This window comes from Sminthopsis crassicaudata, chromosome 3 (assembly GCF_048593235.1).
Source record: "Sminthopsis crassicaudata isolate SCR6 chromosome 3, ASM4859323v1, whole genome shotgun sequence".
NCBI classification, from domain to species: domain Eukaryota; kingdom Metazoa; phylum Chordata; class Mammalia; order Dasyuromorphia; family Dasyuridae; genus Sminthopsis; species Sminthopsis crassicaudata.
In genome coordinates, this window is record NC_133619.1 from 602,708,025 (window position 1) to 602,731,247 (window position 23,223).

At 41.1% G+C, this 23,223-nt stretch overlaps 1 protein-coding gene across 1 annotated transcript; it reads right to left on the bottom strand.

The window, feature by feature from the left end:
- Positions 1 to 482: 482 nt before the first annotated feature.
- On the bottom strand, positions 483 to 23,002 carry SMPDL3B (sphingomyelin phosphodiesterase acid like 3B). Its single transcript, XM_074305631.1, has 8 exons — positions 22,786 to 23,002; positions 15,126 to 15,339; positions 11,305 to 11,402; positions 7,978 to 8,121; positions 5,932 to 6,104; positions 3,798 to 3,978; positions 2,788 to 2,921; positions 483 to 1,542 (listed from the first exon to the last, which is right to left on the bottom strand). The coding sequence occupies exons 1-8, from the start codon at positions 22,844 to 22,846 to the stop codon at positions 1,168 to 1,170; spliced, it is 1,380 nt and encodes a 459-aa protein (XP_074161732.1). The 5' UTR covers positions 22,847 to 23,002; the 3' UTR covers positions 483 to 1,167.
- Between the last annotated feature and the right edge of the window lie 221 nt (positions 23,003 to 23,223).

Sequence of the window (23,223 nt, forward strand, 5' to 3'; positions counted from 1 at the left end):
CTCCCCCACTAGGACCCGGAGTAGCCTCAGTTTCCCCTCGTAGCCTCGGGCTGCTCCTTGTCCAAAGCCCTCTCCCTCACCCCTCAGTAGAGAAGGGAAACCTTTCTGAAATGTCGAGGGTGAAAGTTAACCCAGATCGAAGCCTTCCTCGATCTCTGGTTCTGTATCCCTGCGGAGCGTGGCCCCGGAACCGACTCCTCCATCTGCTCACTGGAGGCGCCCGGGCTACAGAACCCGCCGTAAGCTGTCAAGCTGGGAGAGACCTCCCGGGTGGGTCCAGATTAAAGTGAGATTTACTTAATAAAATAAAGACCCACTGCAGTTAAAACCAGCCGGGAGCCTCGGCCCCGGGGGGTGACTGCCCTTCCATCGCAGGGCCGCACCCCCGGCCCAACCTCTCTTTTCCCTCATCCGAAAATGATCTTTTTAGGGAGGAGGGGGCTGGAAGAGGGTCTGGGAAAGGAAATCAGAAAAGGCGGTAAGTCAGTCAAATCCACAAGCATTTATTAAACACCTACTATGTGCTGAGCCCGCAGGCTTAATTAAGCCCAGGGAATCCAGGTAAAAGGACACCTAGGGGATGAACTGTCGCTGACTTTCCCCAAAGATGCCGGGTTTTGGCTGAGATCTGAAGGAAGCTAGGGACACCCCGAAGTGGAGAAGAGGAAGAGGAAGAGGATTTCAGGCTTAGGGCACAGAGCCAAAGTCTGGAGTCCAGAAAAGGGCCAAGGTGCGCCTGGCCTCTGGGTAGAAGCCTGCAGTCAGGAAGCCCCGGATTCAAATCAGCCTCAGACACTTGTTAGCTGGGTGGGCCAGATTCACTTCTGCCTGATTGGTCTTCTCCTTTAAATTGGGGATAACAAGGCCTCCCTCCAGGGTGGTTGTAAGGATCAAGTGAAAGATGTGTCAGGGGCTGGCACAATAGTCACTCACATGGTAGGCACACAGAGGAGCTTAATAAATCCTCCCTTCTTTGAGGTACCGCAAGATCCCTGTCCCTGCACGGCACATTACTGGAGAGGGGATTGGGAGGGGGGAGGGCCAGCCTCCAGGGGCTCAGTCCACTGCTCTTTCCACACGTGTGCCCCTTTGACTCCCAGCAGCCCTGCAGCTTTCGGCCTCAGAGCTTGTGCCTGCTCTGGGCCCTCTGCCCACAATGCTTCTCTTCTACTGGGGAGCCAGGGCTCGGATCAAGTGAAGCCCCATCATCAGGCAGAGGAGGAGCAGGGGCCCCGACAGTCCACAAGCGGAGCCCGCCGCCTTGATGCACCTTTCATAGTTTTCAAAGTCCACCTCCCTCATGGCACACAGGTGCTCGGCCCGGCAGCCCTGGTCACAAGGGTCCAAGTCATAACTGACAGAGTTGTACTGATAGTATCTCTGCAGGGCCCCATTATCCCATGTGATCTGGTCCAGCACCTGCTGCATGGAGGCTGCTGAGCCGTCCCGGGCCTGGAAGGCTTCAGTCAGTCGGTATTCTTTGTCCCATGTTGGGGCCTGCAAGTTGGCCTGGGTGAGGTTTAAATAATAAGTCACCATGTCCTGAAGGGGCAAGGAGAGCAGCCAAGTCAGCTAGGATCTGGTGAATGCAGAGTGCTCCAAGTTCTCTCCTCCTCCATCCCCTCACCTCTTCCTGCTCTCCTCCCTCCTCCATCTCCTCTTCTTTATCCTTTTCCTCAAACTCTTCTTCCTCTTCCTCCCCTGCCTCAAATGCCTGGTAATACTGAAAGGCTGAACTTAAACCCAGGGCTTCTTGACTGCAGGCTCAGCACTCGATCTAGCTATGATTACTCTCATATGGCGAATGAAGGGAACACGGAATAAGAATATAGATAGCTCCTACTACAAGCCAGGCGAGTTTTACAAACATTATTTCATTTGAACCTCACAACCCTTGGGAAGTAGGTGCTGTGATTATCCCCATTTTTACATTTGAGGAAACCAAGGTAAATGGAGGGGACGCTATTTGCCTAGGACCATGCAGACCTGAGACTGGACTTAATTAAATCCAATACTTCCTGACTCCCAAACCAGGGCACACAATCCCACTGAACCATGAGCTCCCTCAGAGCTAAGAGGTTCCTTATCAAAATATTGGCCAAATATGGCAGGGTTGTGAATTGTGGGAGTAATGCTGGCTGCTGGGCCACTCTCCCTCGCCCTTCCTATCACTTGTGACCAAGGAGCCCTCCTCAAGGGATTTCCAGTGACCACCGTAGCCTTTGTCCCCAGTTCTTGTAGGGGATCCCCAAAATCAAAACTGGATTGCCAGCTTGCAGAGGCACTGCCAACCCCTTCTGGGGCACTAATTAGGAGGGCTGAGGGCAGGCACCACAGGGATGGCTGTGTGAGCAGATCAGAGCAGAAGCAGGGGAAATGCTGGGTGCGGAGGCAAAAAAACAGATTTTGTAACTCATATTGGATGGGGTAAAAAAGGAATTAGCTGTCAGTGCTGTACAACACATCGCATCCATCCCAGTTTCTCTGCTGACATGGCTACTGTCTAAATTCAGGCCCTCCTTATCTTCTTCCTGGACTATTGCAACAGCATCTTAATTAGCTTCCTTCCTCTTGTCTGTCCTTCAATCCAAACTCAAAGCAGTCAAACAGGCTTCCTAAAGTATAAGTTTGCCCTACTCAAAAACTTACGGGGCCCTTGTGGCCTCTAAAATAAAACACAAATTCCTCAGCTTAGAACTGAAAGCCCTTCCCCACTGGCTCCCACCTCCTTCCTAGATTCATTACACAGTATTCCCTTATTCCAGTCCAATTGACCTATTTACTTACCTGAAGTTGTAGGGTAACTGGATCATAGTCCCAGACTCGAATCCCAGGATTATTGGCTCCATTGTTCACCCCAGGAAGTGTTGTTTTCCAGGGAGTCACCCCAGGAGCTAGAAACATGACACTGATGGGGCCCCCTTTAAGGAAGAAAGCAGAGATGAGAGTTCAAATTTCTTACACTCATTCAAGAACATCTAAAATTTAGCCCCACTCTACTTTTTTTTCTTTTAAAATTTTCAATTAATCAATATCTGTTTTCTTTCCCACCCTTCTTTTCCAGCCTTTTGTCATAGTGGTCCTCTATATGTTTTAAATTACAGCCAACCTGCACTACACACAATCCCCTAAGGCCACCTTTGCCCTCATTATTCCTTATGATGAGATTACCCTCTTCCAATCTCCTCCTATTGAACTTTTTCATCCTTTAAAGCCTTCAAATGCTAACCTCCTTCAGAAAAGTCTCCCTCTTCAATTTTCCCAGGATAGTAATAACCTTTCTTCCCTTGTATTCCAGAACAGTTTATCTCATGTCTGGCATGTCTTATTCTCCCCTACCTGACCACATCCTCCATAAAGGAGGAGTCCAAATGTTTATCTGAAACATGTATTCATCAGCTCCATCAATAGTAGATCCTTAATTTGTTGGCATAATTTATGAAAGTGCAATATGAAAGACTCCTGAGTCCTAAGGGTAGCTGGGTATTGCAGTGGATAAAACATGGCCTGGGCTCAGGAGGACCTCCAAGTTAAAATCCAGTCTCAGACACTATGCTTTGTGATCCTAGGCCAGGCACTTAATCCTGTCTGCCTCAGCTTCCTGATCTGTAAAATGAGCTGGAGAAGGCAAACAAACTACTCCAGTATCTTTGCCAAGAAAACCCTGAATGGGGTCACAAATAGCGAGAATAACTGAAATCATTAAACAATAAATTGAGACAATTCCATGACCAAAGAAATACTTGAAAAAGGGAGAAGATGCAGCTCCAAACTCCCCTGGAGTACAGGACACCTGCCTTTGTCATCATAAAACATCCGGAAACTGTCAGTGTGGTGATGACCGAAGAACTGGCCGGCTATCACACCATGGTGCTTCTTAATGATTTCCATGTAGCGGTGATTGAAGCTGGGCCGGAACCAGGCTTTGCTTCGGGTCTTCTCAAAGAAACCAGGGGGCACGTGGCCAATGACATACACCTGACAAAGGAAAGGTTCAAGTTCTCTGGGGTGCCAAAGGGGAAGACTCAGAGAGATGCCTCTGCCCTTCCTGAATTTGCCTGCTGGAATCCTGGACTTCCTGGAAAGCCACAAAGTGGGATGAGCTTCTTCAATCTGAAGAGGTCTTCACATGGAGCCAGGAAGACCACTTATAGGGGATTCTGTAGCTTAGAGTCCCGTCAGCTATGGCTTGGACTGCAAGTCCCTTCCAACTTTGAGACTCTGAGAAGGGTGACTACCTTGGGGGAGCTTGGTGGAGCACTGGAGAGCCACTGGAGAGGTCTAGAATCAGGGAGATGAGTTAAAATATGACCTCAGACACTTACTAGCTGTGTGAGTCTTAACTAATTTTCCTCAATTGTAAAATGGGTGATTTGTGCACATAGTAGGAACTATCTAAATGCATATTTTCTATTCCTCCCCTTCCGGAAACCCTCTCTGATTGTCTCAACCCAAAGACATTTCTCCCTTTTCTGAAAGTGTCACTTGGTGGGCAGGGACCACTACATACTTATTACCTAGGAATGGACCACTGGCCAAGTGCCCTAGGATTTAGAGGACTTCAAGATCAACATCCTCCTCCTCTTCCTCACAGCCATACTTTACAAATTACAAAGTTCTTTATCTCATTTGATAAATAGATTAAGATAACAACTCCAGTGGATAAATAGGTTGGGATAACCACCCTCAGGGAGGTAGGTGCAATTACTATCCCATTTTAGAGATAAGGAAAGGAGGCTGAAAGACTTGCCCAAGGTCATAGAGTTTCTAAATGACTGAGATAGGATAGGAACTTCTTATCTCTACACTCTACCCACTGCACCACCTACTTATCTAGAATGCCATTGTGACTAAAAAAAAAATCATTGTGGACTTTTGGCAGCATTAAAAGGGCAGTATCCAGAATGAGGAAGGGGACTGGTTCACATGCACTCTGCTCCAGTCCAACAACATCTGAGGAATTGTGCTCAGTTCTAAGCAAGACATTTTAGGAAAGACATGAAGACATTGAAGTCATCTACAGGAGAATCAGGGAATTTGAAGGAACTCCACATCAGGGCCACAGGAAGATCCACTGAGGAAACTGAGGCTATTTAGTCTGGAGAAGAATAAACTTGAGGAAGGGGAAAATTATAATTATTTTCAAGTAAAGAAGGGTTGTTAGAAAAGAGAGAAATTTGACTTGTTCTGGATGGTCCCAGATAGCAGAATGAAGACCAATCAATGAGTGGAAGCGGAAGAGAGGGAGAGAGAAGTGTGTGTGTATATATATATATATATATATATATATATATATATGCTTATGTGTGTGTGTAAACAAATATGCATAATTAATCCATCCACAAGCACTTATTAAGAATCTTCTATATACCAGACATTGTATTAAGTGTTGAGAATACACAGACAAAAGCCAGATTTAATATATGGAAAAAGATTCCAAAAATTAGAGTTGTCCATAAATGAATGAACCTTCTGCAGTGGAGATCTTCAAGTAGAAACTATTAAGATACAGGTTGGACCCTTCCCTTACAATTGAGATTTTAATAACTGATAATAATAGTTATCATTTATACAGCCCTTTAAATTTACAAAGTGCTTTCAAATTTATCTCATTTCAGCCACCCAACAATCCTGGGAGGTTTGTGCTGTTATTCCTACTTTACAGATGAATTGAGGCTGAAAAAGTTAATCAGAGTCTTGCAATTAGTAAGTGTCTAAGACAGAAAGCAAACTCCAAATTAGCACCTCCAAATTTACTGGACCACCTGGTTGTCTCAGAAGAACGATGCCTTCCTCATCCCTGCATCTTCCCCAGGAGCAGAGCATTGGTGCTTAGTGAATGCTTACTTAATGGAGAAGAGGACAGAAGAACAGGAGGCCGGGCCTGTAGCTGCCACTTTAGAAGGAGCCAAAGGAAAGCCATTTATTTACCTTTTCTCCTTCTCTGGATGCATTAGTCAACACATCATCCAGCCACTGAAACTGGCTCCCTGGGTCATCTAGGTTGGCTGTCTGCTCGTTGCTGCTGTAGTACAGATTGGTGTTGAGAACCACAACCCGCCCAGTTCTGTTTGGCCCAGGCAACCTCTCTGTATAGAAGGCTCCTGGGGGAACACACCAAAGAGAAGGAGCTGAAGGAAGGGGTATGGGGGTCCTGGTGACACATGTGTGCAGGCCTATACTCATCTCTTATTTCACTTCTAAGTGGAAACAGAGCAGGAGGCCATATATCAGGAGCGTTGACTTTAGGTCAGGCTCAGGCCTTAGTATCTGCTGACCCTGGCCCAGGCCCTTTCTCTCTTCTCCATCACTTTCTTCCTCTGGCCTAGGATTAGGACTAGGACTAGGGCCCTTAGGGCCTTCCTGTGCTAGCATTCTGACTCACTTAAGGACATGTGGACTTGGTCAGGCACTGTCCTCTGTTCCTAATTTCTTTGTCTTATTCCTTCCCTGGGACCACAGGATTTTCTACCAGAAGCCTCACTAATCCAGGGTATCAGTGCTCCTAGTGCAGCCAAAGTGCTGCCTACAAAAATGTTGCAACACTTTTCTGTCTAGAGATGAAAAAGTCAGAAAAATATCAACTTGACTTTATTTCTCCCCCCCCCCAAAAAAAAATCTGTTTTGGATCCAAGAAAACAGCCCTCAAATTAAGGAGCCAGACATAGTTTTCTGGCTTTCAAATAAAAAGCATCTCAGGCACTAACTGATTGCCAGCATTCAGGCCTAAACTCAAAGAACTTCATTATCGATGAGGTTCTTTCTTAAAAATTAATTAATTAATTTTTTGCACACATTGCTTTATTAATCATTTTGGGAAAGAAAAATCAGAGCAAAAGGGAAAAACCATGGGCAGATTAAAAAAAAATAAAGAAGTAAACTTAGTATGTATTGATTTATATTCAGTCTCCAGTTCTCTTTCTGGATGCAGATGGCATCTCCTATCCAAAGTCTATTGGGATTGCTTTGGGTCACTGAACCACTGAGAAGAACCAAGTCTTTCATTGTTTATCATCACACATTTTTGCTGTTATTGTGTACAATGAATTCCGGTTCTGCTTGTTTCATTCAGCAAAAGTTTGTATAAATCTTTCCAAGCCTTTCTAAAATCACCTTGTTCATCATTTTTTGAAGAATAATAATATTCCATTACCTTCATATATCATATCAATGAGGTTTTACGGAAGGGTCTCAAATACTCCCCCAGAAAGGGAGGTAGAGCATGACCAAGGGAAGAAATGTGATTCCAATTCGTGGCCTGGGTATTTCCTAGATAATATATGACAGGTAAAGGTCTAATGACCAATAAGTATTCTCTTCCCTGCCCCAGTCTGCTTATTCTTCTCTTTTCTTCCTCCCCTTCTCCATCCCTGCTTTCTGGGGATAGAAAATATGAGGTGGCTACATTTGTAGCCATGTAGACTCTGCTGCCTATAGAGATCCCTGGCAACTTCAGCTTCGTACTGCTGCATCCATTTAGTGGTACTCTCTAGTTTTCTTTTGTTTTAACTTATTTTCAAGTCATTATGACAGTATAATTTATATGTACATGAATAGAAAGAATGTATTTTTCTGAAATTTGAAATAAGACTGCAGTTGATAAGATGGTCCTGGTACCCTGACACTTATAATATGTCCACCTCTAATCTAAGCAGGCCCCCATTTTCAGCACTAGATTCAGGGTAACTCTTTCTGATAACTATTGCCTTTGGTTCTTGAGCTCTAAAGTTAGTGGGTTTGGTATTAAGCTTAAATCCTACCTGGGCTAGGAAACAAAAGAAAGTACCCTTCCTCTGGCCCCACTCTGCCATCTCTATAATTCAGAAGGGGGCCTCATTGAAAGGCTTCAGAGGGTCACACATCCTATCCCAGATGTGGGGAAAACAACTCAAGTTGCATATGAGTCAGCCCATAGGCACATCCTCCAATTTTGCATGTGATGTTGCCTAATTATTATTTTTCTTTAATATTCAATACCTTCTTTGAACTGAGAGATCGATTCGTTATTGAGCCACGGCCTCCACAATTCTGCCACTTGGTTGTATATACTGTGGCTTCCAGGTGGAAACTGGTTTTTGGGATGGAAATCATGGTTTCCCAAAGCAGCATAGACTTTAGTATCTAAGGAGAAAATAGAGAGTGAAAATTAAGAACAAAGGACATTCAGTGTCTTAAATTATCTTCACTAAAAAGGAAAAGAGATAATATGAATGACTGAACGATAGATGTAATCAAAATCCCTCATGTCATCAGTCTGTTTCAGTTCTCCTTTTCTTCCACCCCCACTAAAATCCAGCAAAATGATTAAGGAAGGACAGAAGCAGTTGGTTTGAGTTTTCCTGGAATTTGTGTTCTCCCATTTGGCCATGCTTTACTTGAATAATAATAGTCGTAATAAAAATAACTAGCACTTATAGCACTTTATTTATTTGGATAGCAAATGCTAAGTCTGCAAGGCATTCACATATATTATTCCACTGTTATGGTTTTGTTTTTTTTAGTATAGTATATAAATGCTGATGATTTTGCAGATTTATTTTGCATCTAGCTACCTCGCTGTAGCTATTAATTATCTCAATTTAGATGCTAATTCTCTGGAGTATTACAAAATTACAAATATACTATTTTATTACCTTCGAAGAGAGAACACTTTATACATGATTATTTAAGGGAGGCAGGGGCACTAAAGACTAAAGTAAATAAGTCAGGTTTCCCATAGGAAGCAACACAGGAGCTGAGCCTTCAAGGAAGCCAGGGCTTCTAAAAGGGAATCAGCAAGATGGAGTGCAGTCTAGGCATGGGGGAATGGAGGTTGGAGCCTGGGAAAAGACACCCAGGTAGAAAATGGAATGCCACATATAGGGAAGAGAAAGTAGTCAAATTTGGCTGGAATAAAGAGTACAGGAAGGGTGGACAAGGGATGCTAAGCAATTAAGTCTTTCTAGAACATCAAAGTTATTATCCTATAATAGAAGGTTGTCATTGACCTCTAGGAGTGAGCAATCTAAACAACAAAAAAGACAGGGGTAGATAGAGCACCAGCCCTGAAGTTAAGAGGACTTGAATTCAAATGCAGCTCAGACATTTGCTAGCTGTGTGACCCTGGGTAAGTCACTTAAACCTAGATTGCCTCCAAAAAGCAAATAAAGACACAAGTCAGAAAACCATGAGTTCTGGTCATAGTTTCAACATTCACTCTGTCTGAAAAAGCTACAAACAATTGGCACCTTTGTTTCCCCATTTAAAAAATGGGAAAATATTAAAACATAAAGCATAAAACATTAAATATAAAACATTTAAAAAAGGAAATCTTGTAACTCCACTTTCCCACCTTTTTGGGTGAAGTCAGAGAAAACAAAGGTTAAGAACAAAATGTGCACCTTGGAATCATTTGGACAGATGAGGAGGGAAGACAGTGACCAATGACAACTGAACATAAGGTTTGAACCCTTACACATAATAGCTGTGATACATACACACACACACACACACACACACACACACACACACACAGATTGATATATATATGTGTGTGTGTGTAAGTAAACATAATATATACACATATGTCTATTTATACAAACATGTATAAATATACACACTCCTGAATATGTACATGTTGTTGCTCACTTGGTAATGTCATCAGAATCTCATGAGATGAATTCAATTATCTCCATGGAGATGATTCTGGATCCATTTATCCATAGTAGGATGTTTTCCCTTTTAACTTTGAATGCCCAATATTTGGCAGAGGGCCTGGCTGCTGAATAAGTATTTGGTAACTAAATGATTGATGGATTGATTGATCAAAGAGAGAAGAGAAAGGGCCTTGACCACTCTGTCCATCAGCAAAGAAGCTTCCTGAACTTGTCACCTCACACACCGATCTCAGTGACCTGCTGCTAGTGTCCCACTGGGCCTTCCTCTTTAAGATATGTATGGCTCATCTAACTTCCCAATCCCTCTGCAGTGTCTTGTAGAAGTTATGATATCATGCTGACTGAGTCTACTAGAAACTCTTGCTAGCTGAGCTCCTTTGGAGCCTTACTATCCAGCAAGGCAACTCCACTCCTCCTCTGAGTCCCTAGCTGATGTAGCGGCTGCAACAGAGGCTCTCCTCTCCTCCAGCCTCCCACAACCTTCCTTCCCCAAGTCTCTGCTGAGAACCTCATCTCCCACTTCAACAGAAAAGGGCCGTCAGAAAGCTCCCTCTCTCTGACATCATCTCCCACTACTGCCTTCTTCACGCCAGTTCCTCTTGGTACAGTAGATCCTATGGTTTGTCAAGGCCAACTTTTCTGTCTTTGACCCTGTTCTTCCCATCTTCTCCAGTAGATTGTCATCATCATCCTCACTCTCGTTCTAATCTTCGGTCTCTTTTAGCTACTGGCTCCTTCCCTGCTGTCTACAAAAACATTCAAGTGTCCCATGAAACAAAAAACCATAAACCTCTCACTTCTCTTCTCAACTGAACTCCCTGAGAAATCCAGAAATCCTTCTACACCAACTAGGCACAATGGATAGAGCCCTGGGCCTGGAGTCAAAGTTCAAATCCAGCTTCTTGCTAACTGTGTGCAAGTCACTTAAATAGAGATTTCCTCCACTGCAAAATGGGGATAATACCTGCACCTGTCTCATAGAATTGTTGAGAGCCAAATGAGGGTAAACCATAGGCATATGGTAGGCTCTCCATAAATGCTCCTTCCTTCTCCCTCTCTCTTTCTGAGCTGCTAGTGACATTCTTTCTTATACTCCCTCCAGTCTGCGTGTCTCTTTTGGGCTATCCTATACATACTTCCCTTTACAGTCTAAGCACCTTGAGGGCTGGCACTGTTTCACTTTATCATTGTATTTCTGATACTCAGCACAATGTCTAGAACAGAGTAGGTGCTTAATAAATGCTTGTTGATTGATTGGGGGAAAGAGCCTTTCACCCAACTCTTCTGTCCCACAGAGCCCCAGACCTTCCATTAAAATCTTCTCCCCAAACCTCATCAGGGCACAGAGGAGACAATGGGAGGCCATTCTAATACTGCAGAAGCTTTAAGAGTTCATGCTAAGGCTGAGGACATGCTGGGGAAGAAATGGATACTTGAAGACTACAGACCAGTCTCACAGAAAACTGCATCAAGGATAAGTTGGAGTTTTTTTGGCCGCAGCAAGTCATGGAAATGTCTACTAAGGCATGGGATAGGTGCACTAGAGGAAGAGCTGCCCACCCTCATGAAATCTCCAGTCAGCAGATGTGCAAAAACAAAGAAACCCCGTTCTCAATAAGTAGTAGTTCATTAATTGGTTGAATCATACCTGGGAATACTAATCGAATGAGCTCCGTCAAGCGTTTCACTATTTTCAACACGGCTTCTTCTCCCAGTTTCTCATTAGGGACATGAGGCGTGTCATCACTGCAAAGTCACGGTGCAGAATGTAAGAGCAGGGAAAGGGAAGCATTTCTTTTTTTTTTTTTTTAATTTTTTATTATATATATATATTTTTATAATATTATCCCTTGTATTCATTTTTCCAAATTACCTCCCCTCCCTCTATTCCCTCCCCCCGATGACAGGCAATCCCATACATTTTACATGTGTTACAATATAGTCTAGGTACAATACATGTGTGTGAATATCATTTTCTTGTTGCACAATAAACACCAGAATCCGAAGGTACATGCAACCTGGGCAGACAGATATTAGTGTTAACAATTTACATTCACTTCCCAGTGTTTCTTCTCTGGGTGTAGCTACCTCTGTCCATCATTGATCAACTGGAAGTGAGTTGGATCTTCTTTATGTTGAAGATTTCCACTTCCATCAGAATACATCCTCATACAGTATTGTTGTTGAAGTGTATAATGATCTTCTGGTTCTGCTCATTTCACTCAGCATCAGTTGATTTAAGTCTCTCCAGGCCTCTCTGTATTCCTCCTGCTGGTCATTTCTTACAGAGCAATAATATTCCATAACCTTCATATACCACAATTTACCCAACCATTCTCCAATTGATGGACATCCATTCATCTTCCAGTTTCTAGCTACAACAAAAAGAGCTGCCACAAACATTTTGGCACATATATGTCTCTTTCCGCTCTTTAGTATTTCTTTGGGATATAAGCCCAATAGCAGCAATGCTGGATCAAAGGGTATGCACAGTTTGATAACTTTTTGGGCATAATTCCAGATTGCTCTCCAGAATGGCTGGATTCTTTCGCAACTCCACCAGCAATGTATTAGTGTCCCAATTTCCCCACATCCCCTCCAACATTCATCATTATTTGTTCCTGTCATCTTAGCCAATCTGACAGGTGTGTAGTGGTATCTCAGAGTGGTCTTAATTTGCATTTCTCTGATCAGTAGTGATTTGGAACACTCTTTCATGTGAGTGGATATAGTTTCAATTTCTTCCTCTGAGAATTGTCTGTTCATATCCTTTGACCATTTATCAATTGGAGAATGGTTCGGTTTCTTATAAATTATGGTCAGTTCTCTATATATTTTGGAAATGAGACCTTTGTCAGAACCTTTAACTTTAAAAATATTTTCCCAATTTGTTACTTCCCTTCTAATCTTGTTTGCATTAGTATTATTTGTACAGAAACTTTTTAGTTTGATGTAATCAAAATCTTCTATTTTGTGATCGATAATGATCTCTAGTTCTCCTCTGGTCATAAATTCCTTCCTCCTCCACAGGTCTGAGAGGTAGACTATCCTCTGTTCCTCTAATCTATTTATTATCTCCCTCTTTATGCCTAAATCTTGGATCCATTTTGATCTTATCTTGGTATATGGTGTTAAGTGTGGATCCATATCTAATTTCTGCCATACTAATTTCCAGTTTTCCCAACAGTTTTTTCCGAATAATGAATTTTTATCCCTAATGTTGGAATCTTTGGGTTTGTCAAAGATTAGGTTGCTATAGATGTACCCTTTTTTGTCCTTTGTATCTAATCTGTTCCACTGATCTACCGGTCTATTTCTTAGCCAATACCAAATGGTTTTGGTGACTGCTGTTATATAATATAGCTTTAGATCAGGTACACTTAGACCACCTTCCTCTGAGTTTTTTTTCATTAGTTCGAAAGGGAAGCATTTCTATGGAAAGGATGCGAAGCCTGAGGTAACAAATTGGGTAACCCATTATGGTGGAGACACTGTGGTGGAGACAAGGCCAATATTTACTCAGCTAGGGTCCTTGGATTAATAGGAGAAAACTCCAGGGGCATCCCAGCCTTATTCCCTAAGATCCCAGGGATCTAGCTTCATCTCAGGACTCTGGGTAAGAGCTCAGGAATTCCCATGGGCCTCTCTCTCCCCTGTCCTGGATAGTATCACCACTAACCACCATTTATCCAGTCCAGTGCCTACTATGTGCCAAGCACTGTGCTAATCACTCAGAATACTAAGTCAGAAATAATCCCTACCTACAATCTAAAAAGGAGTTCATAATCTAAGGAAGCTCATAAATTCCAGGGCTTTAGATTTAGTAGGAGTAGGCCTTGGGCATAGAGGGACATTTTTGGTTTGTTTGGGGTTTTTCCCTACAATATCATTTTGACTCTACTCTCTAAAACTAACTTAATTTCTCAAGTCTGCCTCACAACTGCTGAGTATTTCTGGCAGACTAGGATAAAATAGCTGTCCTATCAACTTGAACACACACTTTCAGGCTATCCTGACATCAGACATAGGGTAGTCCCCTGCCCATCAAAAGATGACATGATCACTAGCATCCATGACAGTTTCTTTATTTCTTGGAGGATCCAAAATTCCTAGGGCATATGTAAAATGAGATCTCTCTACTTTCTAGGATCAAGTTCTGTTGTCACAAAAAAACTAGCCCAACTCAGTGGAAGCCTAAAGAGGGAGTGCAGGTCAGGTCAGGAGACCTGAGTTCTAGAGGTTTCTTCTTTTGTAAAAATTAAAGGGTTCTCTCCAGCTTAAATCTTATACCATCTCCTACAGAATCATTGAGGCAAACCCTCTCTGACAAAAATCTATGGACTTTTTTTTTTCTTTTTTGCTGAGGCAATTAGGGTTAAGTGACTTGCTTAGGGTCACACAGCTAGGAAGTATTAAGTGTCTGGGGCCAAATTTGAACTCAGGTTCTCCTGACTTCAGGGCTGATGCTCTATCCACTGCACCACCTAGCTGCCCCTGGACTTCTTAGAATAAGGTTTTTCAATTCATGAAATTATCATGAGATTTTAAAATTCTGTTTTTATGTGGCTACAATATGACATTTTTATTTATGCAGAGAATTATGTAGCCAATTGAAGGTTTTTCTGATACTATCAGATTTAGCTGAAGCTTGAAATTATTAACTCAAAATGATTTACTGGTTGGAGTAAAAGAATCCTGGCTATATTTTAAGCTAGACTGACTTCTGTACCAATTTGTTGAACATAATTTTCCCCCTTCTGCTATCTTTGACATGTAACCCTCCTTCCTTTCTATCTGATGTAACTGAAAACCATATAAACCTTAGAAAAACTTTTGTCTATTGCCAGAGGGGCAGCTAGGTGGCACAGCAGATAGAGTACCAGCTCTGAAGTCAGGAAGACCTGAGTTCAAATCTGGTCTGACACACTTAACATTTTCTAGCTGTGTGACTCTGGGCAAGTCACTTAGCCACAACTGCCTCAGCAAATAAATAAAAATTAAAAAAAAGAAACTTTGAGCCTATGCTGAATATGTGTGTATATGTATGTGCCCCCCCACACACATATATTAAAGATTGATTTTTAGATCCTTAAAATGTCTCCAGGTGTTGCTAAATATGATTGGCAGCAGTATCTATAAATGAATCCTTGGATAATTCCATAACAAAAAGGAATATATAGGAAACCAATTATTTTGAGAAATAGTTGTCAAAAAAAAATTTTTTTTTAAATCACGTACACATTACCAGGTTAAGAATTAGGAAAATGGAACTTGAAGAAGGGAGCTCTGGATCCATAGTCAAAAGACATGAGTCTGGGATCTCAATCTGTTTCTTCTGTGATAGTCACTGAAGCTATTTCACCGACAGGCACAAAAGGTGCCTCAGATCCTAACATACTGTGGCTATGTTGCTAAGACTTCAAACTCAGCTGGAGTTTTTAGCATTTTTGGTAAGGAAGAAGCTCTCACCCGGTCCAGAGAATGAAGTCCGGGCTGGGCAAGATTGCCTTCATGGCATAAATGGAAGAGTTGATGAGGATCCAGGGAGCATCACAGAGATAATTCCCCCACACACCTGCATTGGACACTGTCTGGGAACCTGATGATGGACACACTTGTTGAGGATCACGGGAGGCGTCATAATCTGGGTCAAGGTGCAAGTCTGAGATGTGCCAGAAGTGTCCTGTGGGAGATAAAATCAATCTCTTATTGCTAGTTTTCCTTCTTCCCCTGTGAATGAATGAATGAATGAAAGCTTTTGGATGACTGGGTCCTTATCTATGTACACGTGCATGCTGGGAATAGTAAAGCACTTATACAACAGTTCTCCTTTGACATAATTTCACAGTACACAAATTCAACTTTATGTACAAGAATTCTATATTCTAAAAAACACCTATGTTTTCTTTACTGTATGCTCTCTCTGCTCCTGTCTCTCCACTAGGCATTCCCCCACCTCTTCCCACCAGGTGAAAACAGAAGAATACAGGTTTGAGGCTGGAATTGAGACTTCCCACAAAGAGAAAAGACCTTGACTTATCTCTGCCCTTGTCCCAGCTCCCATCTACCAGTCCTCTCTTTCCATGACTGTGGTCCCCTTCCTACCTCCCTCCTTCCTTTTCTTCCCTCTGTCTGGGAACAAATTCTCATTTCACAAAAATTGCTTTTTTACAATTTTCCTGATCTGTCCACTTATATAAAATGAAAATTGTTTATATTTTTGAATAACAACACAAAATTGTGACTGCTGAAAGCTGATTGTTAAATTGTCTGTGTGAGCAGTTATACCTTGGAAGTCAGCAAACATACAAGTCAGGCATTTAAACATTGCTTTGTTGGTTGTCGAGTCTTAAGAAAATGCTGGGGGGAAATGCTAAAAATGCCAATAATCCTGTGTGGTAGGTGCTATTATAATCTTCATTTTATAAATGAAAAAACTGATAGAGCTTAAATTACTTGTCTAGAGCCATATAGCTCATAAGTAGCTGAGGATGAATTTGAACTCAGACCTTCCTTCCAGACTCCAGGCCCAGCATTCTATTGATTGTGCCACCTGGCAGCCTCTAAAAAATAAACACATGAGTGGGAAAGCGCTAGTGAGTTATGATTTTTGAGTGAATATGGATCCATAGAGTACTCTGAAATTAATAAAGATATTTTAGGGCTCTCCATACATTGATGTAATTTGTGACACTATACCTGTTTTTATATAGTTCATCTGATGCTTGGATCAATGAAAAAATATATACCACGTTTACTTCAGTTAGCCACTGGGATAAGTGCTGGAAATTCAAATCCAAAACAGAAATAGCTTTGGTGCTTTGAGAAATTACATTCTAATCATGGGAGACAATACATCTAGGTGGCCAGAGATGGGTGTTGTGGTCTGGGAAGACACAGGGATAGTGAGTAGAGCTATAAGGCAGGTGGTTATAATGCTCTTTCCAGAAGCCAGAGTAATGTTAATTTGCTTACAATATTCAGAGTAAGAGGTAGCAAGAAAATGTCAGTAACTACCACAGGGCAGATGGCATAGCTAGGGTCAGGCAGAATTGGCAATCTGCAACCTACTAGATATCATGGGCTGGGTGAGTTTGTGCTCTGACACTCATGATCAAGACTGCATTACTGCAGAGCAGAAATCCCAAAGCGGAGTGGCTAAGGAGATTTGGTCTCTAGAGGTCTTGACCCAGAGATAAAGGTGCATGGGGTTGATGTAGACTGTTTTAATTGGAGAACTCAAATGGGCAAGTTTGGGTGGAGGTGAAGAAGAATCATGTAAAGTCAGTCAATCAGCAAGGATTTCTAAGCACTTAATATGTGCCAGTCAGTATGCAAAGCAATGGGGATAAAAATTAAACACAAGGACAATTCTTGCCCCCAAGTTTGCTAAATCTGCACATATAAGATAAATATAAAGTAATGGAATATGTTTTAGAAATGGTCCATAAGGCTCCTGCAAGCTTATTTGTTGTTGTTCTTCATTCTCCAACAGGACAATGACTTCGAGGAGGTGATGCCATGACAGGCAAATGAATTGGATTTAAGTGGGGCTGTGCAAGGTCACCTGCCTCACTTTCCCCTCCAGAGCTATCTGGGTCCATTGGGCAAATGTAGATCAGAATAACTGAAGTTGGCCCTGAATGTATTGGGAGATCTTGGGCTTTTTAAGCTAAAATCTTCAATAGATCTCAGTTTGGCTGAGGCTTTGTCCATTCTGTGATTAAAGTTAGGGGTAACTGAGGCAAAGAATTTTCTCTTTAGCCTAATCCAAAAAAATTGAAATAAACAAATGAATAAATCTGGGAGAGGAAGATACGCTTTATTATCTACAGTATCATGGCAAGAGAATTAAACTTTGAATCAGAGGATGTGAGCTTGAATCTCATATCTAGTATTTTTTGTCCAGATCTTGGGCAAATCAATTAACCTCCCTAGGACTCAATCTCCTTATCTGAAAAATGAAGGTGGGAGAAGGAATTTAGTTTAGGATCCTACAAACTAGATGATTTCTAAATTCCCTTAAAGCTCTAAATTCCATGACCCTCTGATCCTTGACAGGAGCAAGTAGATGGCACAGTGGATATAGATCACTGGACTTTGGAGTAAAGAAGCCCTGCATTCAAATCCAATCTCAGATTCTTACTGAGGCTAGGTTGAGTTTCCTCATCTGTAAAATGAGCTGGAGAAGAAAAGGTCAAATCATTCCAATATCTCTGCCCAAAAAATGAGGGTTGGATACAACTGAAAAACAATTGAAGGGCAACAGAAATGATCCTTGATAATTGGGATGGATGAAGTGAGGGTTTTTTGAGGGTGTTAAGCATGAGTATGTTTGTAGGCAATAGGAAAATAGAGAGATTGAAGATTAGTGAGAGATGATGATGATGATGGTGATGACAATGATGAAGGTGATGGTGGTGGTGGTAATGGCTAGCCTACTATAGTGCACCAGGCCTTATGCTAAATGCTTTACAAACATCTCATTATATCCTCACAACAACTCTAAAAAATAAGTGAGTGGGGATGATGGAGGAGGCAATGTACTGGAGGAAATAAGATGGAATGAGATCATCTGTGCAACTACATCTTCTCTCATCCTCTGCAGATGACTCCCAAGTCTAAATATATCATGAATCTGCCTTGCTCCCTATGAGTCACAGTGGGCTGCTCCCACTAACAAGGAGGTTGGAAGCTCTACCCCATATCTCCTTCTCCCTCTCCCTCACACACACACACACACCAAGCCCAGGAGGATTTGCATAATCTGAATAGTCTGCTGGAGGAGAGCCAAACAGTGGGGAACAGCACAGCAGAGCCAAGGATGGTGACTTCAGTGAAAAGTACCATGATGCGTGTCAGGGAATGGAGGGGATTAACAGTAAAGTACCAATGAAAATTATCTAGTAAAAGAAAAATGAGGTACAGTGCTCTGATCCCTTGCTGATATCCCACCTAGGGTAGTCACAGAGCTACAATTTCCTAGGGGGTAGAGGAGACCCCTGTCCCCTTTAAGAGAGGAAAGAGTCTCAATTCTATGGGCTCAGACATGAATGCTTTTTGAAGCCTTTACTTAAAAACTAAATTGCTGTTTGGAAGCCTTGTGAGCCTAAATTCTTTTACTAGAAGATGACTGAATGGTCTTCAAAAAGTTCACTGGATGATTGTTCACAACCTGTCTTGGAACTGTGAATCAGTACATTATTTGGAAGACATTTTGAATTATTCAAATAAAGTAACTAAAATCTCCATATCCTTTGATCCAAAGAATTATATTCCACGGAGGCCATTGTTATTAATCTCCTCTTTACAGTAAAATATTAATAGCAACACTTTTAAAAGATAGATAGCAAATATTTGGAAACAAAATATATACCCATCAAATGGGGAATAGCTAAGCAAACTGTGATGCATGAATGTTAACAGGATATTGTAAGAATAGAATGTAACAGGCTGTTGTAAGGAAATGATTATTGTAATAAATATATAGTATTAAAAAATTACATAAACTGATGCAGAGTGAAGTAAACAGAGCCAAGAAAACAACATACACAATGACTACAACAATGTAAATGGAAAGAACAACCACATACACACAAATCAAAAGTGAATGTAGCAAAATTATAAAGAACAAACATGGTTAAAAAGAAGAGATATGAGAAATCCCTCTCACCCATCCCTATGCAGAGGTAAGAAGTTCACAGACAAAAATAAACTCTGTTGGGGTCTCATGAGCTATGGTTTTTGGCCACCTTAAAAATGGAGTTGGCTTTTCTGAGCAATCAAGTGAAATTGTACTTACTTCAAAATTGTACCTCAAATGACCATGTCATGTCCCCCTATCCCCACTGGAAAGAGGTGTTCTGGGAGAGCACTGCTCGGAATCTCCAATAGAAAGAACTCTGAGATACGAGACTTAAATCTAGTTTGGGCTCCAATAGTATCTGAGTAACTTTTGCCTTTATTTTTACTTCATATGTATGTATGTATGTATGTATATGTATATATGCATGTATTTAAAATCCATAAACCTCTATATGTATATATATGTACACATATATACATATGTATATATATATGTGTGTGTGTGTGTAAATAAAACCTTCCATCCATATATATAATTTCTATAAAGATCTATCCATTATTTCTAGATCTATCTATCAAAAGCAGCTAGATGGTATGGTGGATAATCAGGAAGACTCACTTTCCAGAGTTCAAATCTGACCTCAGACACTTACTAGTTGGGTGACTCTGGCTAAGTCACTCAGTTTCCTCAAATGTTCAATGAACTGAAGAAGGAAATGGCAAACCACTCTAGTTTCTTTGCCAAGAGATTCTCAAATGGGGTTACAGAGAATCAAACCTGACTGAAAAATGACTGAATATCAACAATATCATAGATGACATTTATATACTTATTACTACAATAATATTTACTATATACCCTATATATCGAGAAAGAGAGAGAGAGGATAAATGGAAAGATAGAAAATAATTACCAGGGAAGCCACAAGCAGAAGAGGAAAGAGAGAAGAGGAGGAGTTTTAGGAAAGTCTTCTGCCTAATGTTGTAGTTTGATATGAATATTAAAGAAAGCCAGAAGGTTGAGGTGAGGAGGGAAAACATTCCAGAGAAGCGGCCTAGAGTTAGAATGTTGGGTGCAAGGACCAGCAAGGTCAGTGTAGCTGGACCATAAAGTGTGTGGAGTGCACGAAAGTGTAAGAAGCCTGGGAAGATAAGGAGGCAAGGTCCTTCCAAAGACATTAATCAATGTCTTCCTCACATGGTCCAACACATACTGCAAAGATGCCAGAAACACACAAGGGGGCAGTATATCTTTAAGGAAAACAAAGGTTTGGTGAACAATCTGAGATCAGAGTACATTTTCCTAGAGACTGACTTTTTGGTGACGTATAGGTGCTGCAGAGACAACAATGATCTAATTTTTCATTGAGTATCTCTAGCAGGTAAGTAGGTCAGTATATAGAATACTGGGTCCACAGTCAGAGAGTCCTGAGTTCAAGTCCAGCCTCAGATAAGTTGTGTGACTCTGAACAAGTCACTTCACCCTGTTTGCCTCAGTTTCCTCATCTGTGGGGCAGCTAGGTGGCGCAGTGGATAGAGCACCAGCCTTGAATTCAGGAGGACCCAAGTTCAAATCTGGTCTCAGACACTTAACACTTCCCAGCTCTGTGACCCTGGGCAAGTCACTTAACCCCAGCCTCAGAAGGAAAAAAAAAAGAAGTTTCCTCATCTTTAAAACGAGCTGGAGAAGAAAATGGTAAACCACTCCAGTAGCTTGAGCAAGAAAACACCGAGGCCAGAATTGGTGTCCATGGGATCACAAAGAGTTGGACACGAGTGAATACCACTAAAAATGGGGATAAGACTTCCGGGTTGTTGTCAAGATCAAATGAAATAAATTTGTAAAGCACTTTGCAAATCTTAAAGCACTATATGAATGCTACTAGTTCTTATAATACCAGGTTTGTTTGATATGTTGGTTAGTTTAATTTTTCTTCTTGATTTTTATTTTTTTGTTGCAAGAGATGGTTCTTTGCCAGTGAAAGATATATGCTGGAAAATGTAGGAGCTATAAGAACAAATGCTAATAAAAATAAAATATGAGTATTAAACTAAATCAGGAGTTGTTAGTCTGGCGTCTGTGAACTTGGTTTTTTCCTAATATTTCAATAATTACATTTCAATAAAATTAATTTCCTTTGAAATCCTAGGTATTTTAATTTATGCATTAAAACACATCATTCTCAGAAGCGATCTAGAGGCTTCAGACTGTCATCAAAGGAATCTATGACACAAAATAAATTAAGAACTCTTAGAACAGATGGTCTATAAGAGCACTTCAATTTTTTGGTCTCAGATCCCTATATACTCTGGAAATTTGTTAAGGACACCAAAGGTCATTTGTTTATGTAGATTGTATCTATTGATATTTACTATTCCAGAAATTTAAATAAATTTTTAAAAATTTATTAATTTAAAAATAAAAATAACAAACCCATTATGTGTTAACATAAAGAATAGACATTTAACACAGAATAACCAAATATTCTGAAACAAAAAAAATTTAGTGAAAAGAACATTGTTTTATATATTTTTGCACATCTCTTTAACGTCTGGCCTAACAGAAGACAGCTGGATTCTCCTATTTGTTTCTGTATTCAATCTGTTATAATATGTTGTTTTGGTTGAAGCATATGAATATCCAGTCACACACAAATATGTAGTTGGAAAAGAGAAAACTATTTTAATAGGGAAATAGCATTTCAGAATTATTATGGTAATAATTTTAAGCTTGCAGGCCTTTTGTAAGGGCTTCAGAAACCCTTGGCTGGGTTTGTGGTTGGGTGAATCTATGGATTATACTTTGAGGACTGTTGACCCATGGATTAATCTATGAATGAAGTTCAAAGTCATAAAGCTCTACAATCAACCTTTCCTATTGCCTTCTGTATCTGAATAAAACACATTCCCTGCCTACTTCCTAGCTTTTTCAACCTGGTGGCACTTTAACTCACAACCTCCCATCCCTTACTTTCTGTTTTCAGGAACAAAAATCTGGGGTGTGTTCACTGTTTCTCACTCACACTAGTTAGCTCTCTCTTTGCTCTACAGTCTTCAAGTCAATAAACACCACCAGCAATCCCCCTTCCTTTTCTCTACATATTCTGTGACCCATCACAGATACTATCTCAATAATTCCAAAAGATCCATGATTTCTTTTCCCACAAAGGTATTTCCTTCATTTATTTAAACCATAATCCCTTGTTAACCCAGCACATGGTTTTCTGAGATGACATTCATTACCTTCTCTGAAGTCAGCCCAACTAGTTCTTAGACAACTAAACGCCTTCCCAGCTTGCATAGACCTGCCAGCACTTATCTTTTATCTCTATACTAAAATGAGGGAAGCACCATTTCCAAACACAATGTTCCTCTTTCCAGCTTTTCAATTAGGGAATTCTGCCTCTTTCTAAATTTAACATCAGCTCCAGTATCCTTAAGTACTCCTTTTTTGGGATGGCAAGCCAAAAAAGCAGATTCCCCCATGAGAGAAAAAGGTAAAAAATTGTACAAGTGAAAGATCACCATCCTTCTGCCACATTACCTGAAACAGCCGTTGTGACTCCACAATGTATGAGGAAAAGCAGAAGCTTCAGCCAGCTCATGCTTTCCAGCTCTGAAAATCTTTTCCGTGTTCTAGGATCTTTTCAGGTGTCAGATCTTAGTTTGCTCTGGAGGGTGTTGAAACTAGTCAGTCAGTCCTGAATGGATGTCAGAGAAGCAGAGAAGTTTCTGTTCAGTCCCTGGTACTCTGAATGATCAAATCATTAATTGGTGAACTCTTCAAACCAGTTGGGTGTGTACTGGGCGGGACACAATGGGTGAGCAGGAAAGACGGAGAAGTCAAATGAAAAGATACTTTGTACTTTGAACTGTGGTACTGCCTGTTCTTCAAGGTACTCCAAATGTGTACTTGGCCAAAGGCAATAATGTTGAAAAATACATAAATCAAGTACAGTTCAGTTAAAATCACTCTTAGAAA

What these genes read in the sequence shown, in the direction of transcription:
- SMPDL3B (XM_074305631.1), bottom strand. Translation starts at nt 22,846, where the DNA reads ATGAGCTGGCTGAAGCTTCTGCTTTTCCTCATACATTGTGGAGTCACA. An exon ending in GACTTCATTCTCTGGACCGG is followed by an intron (nt 11,403 to 15,125) that starts GTGAGAGCTTCT and finishes GTGACTTTGCAG; the next exon opens with TGATGACACGCCTCATGTCC. An exon ending in CAGTTACCCTACAACTTCAG is followed by an intron (nt 1,543 to 2,787) that starts GTAAGTAAATAG and finishes TTGCCCCTTCAG; the next exon opens with GACATGGTGACTTATTATTT.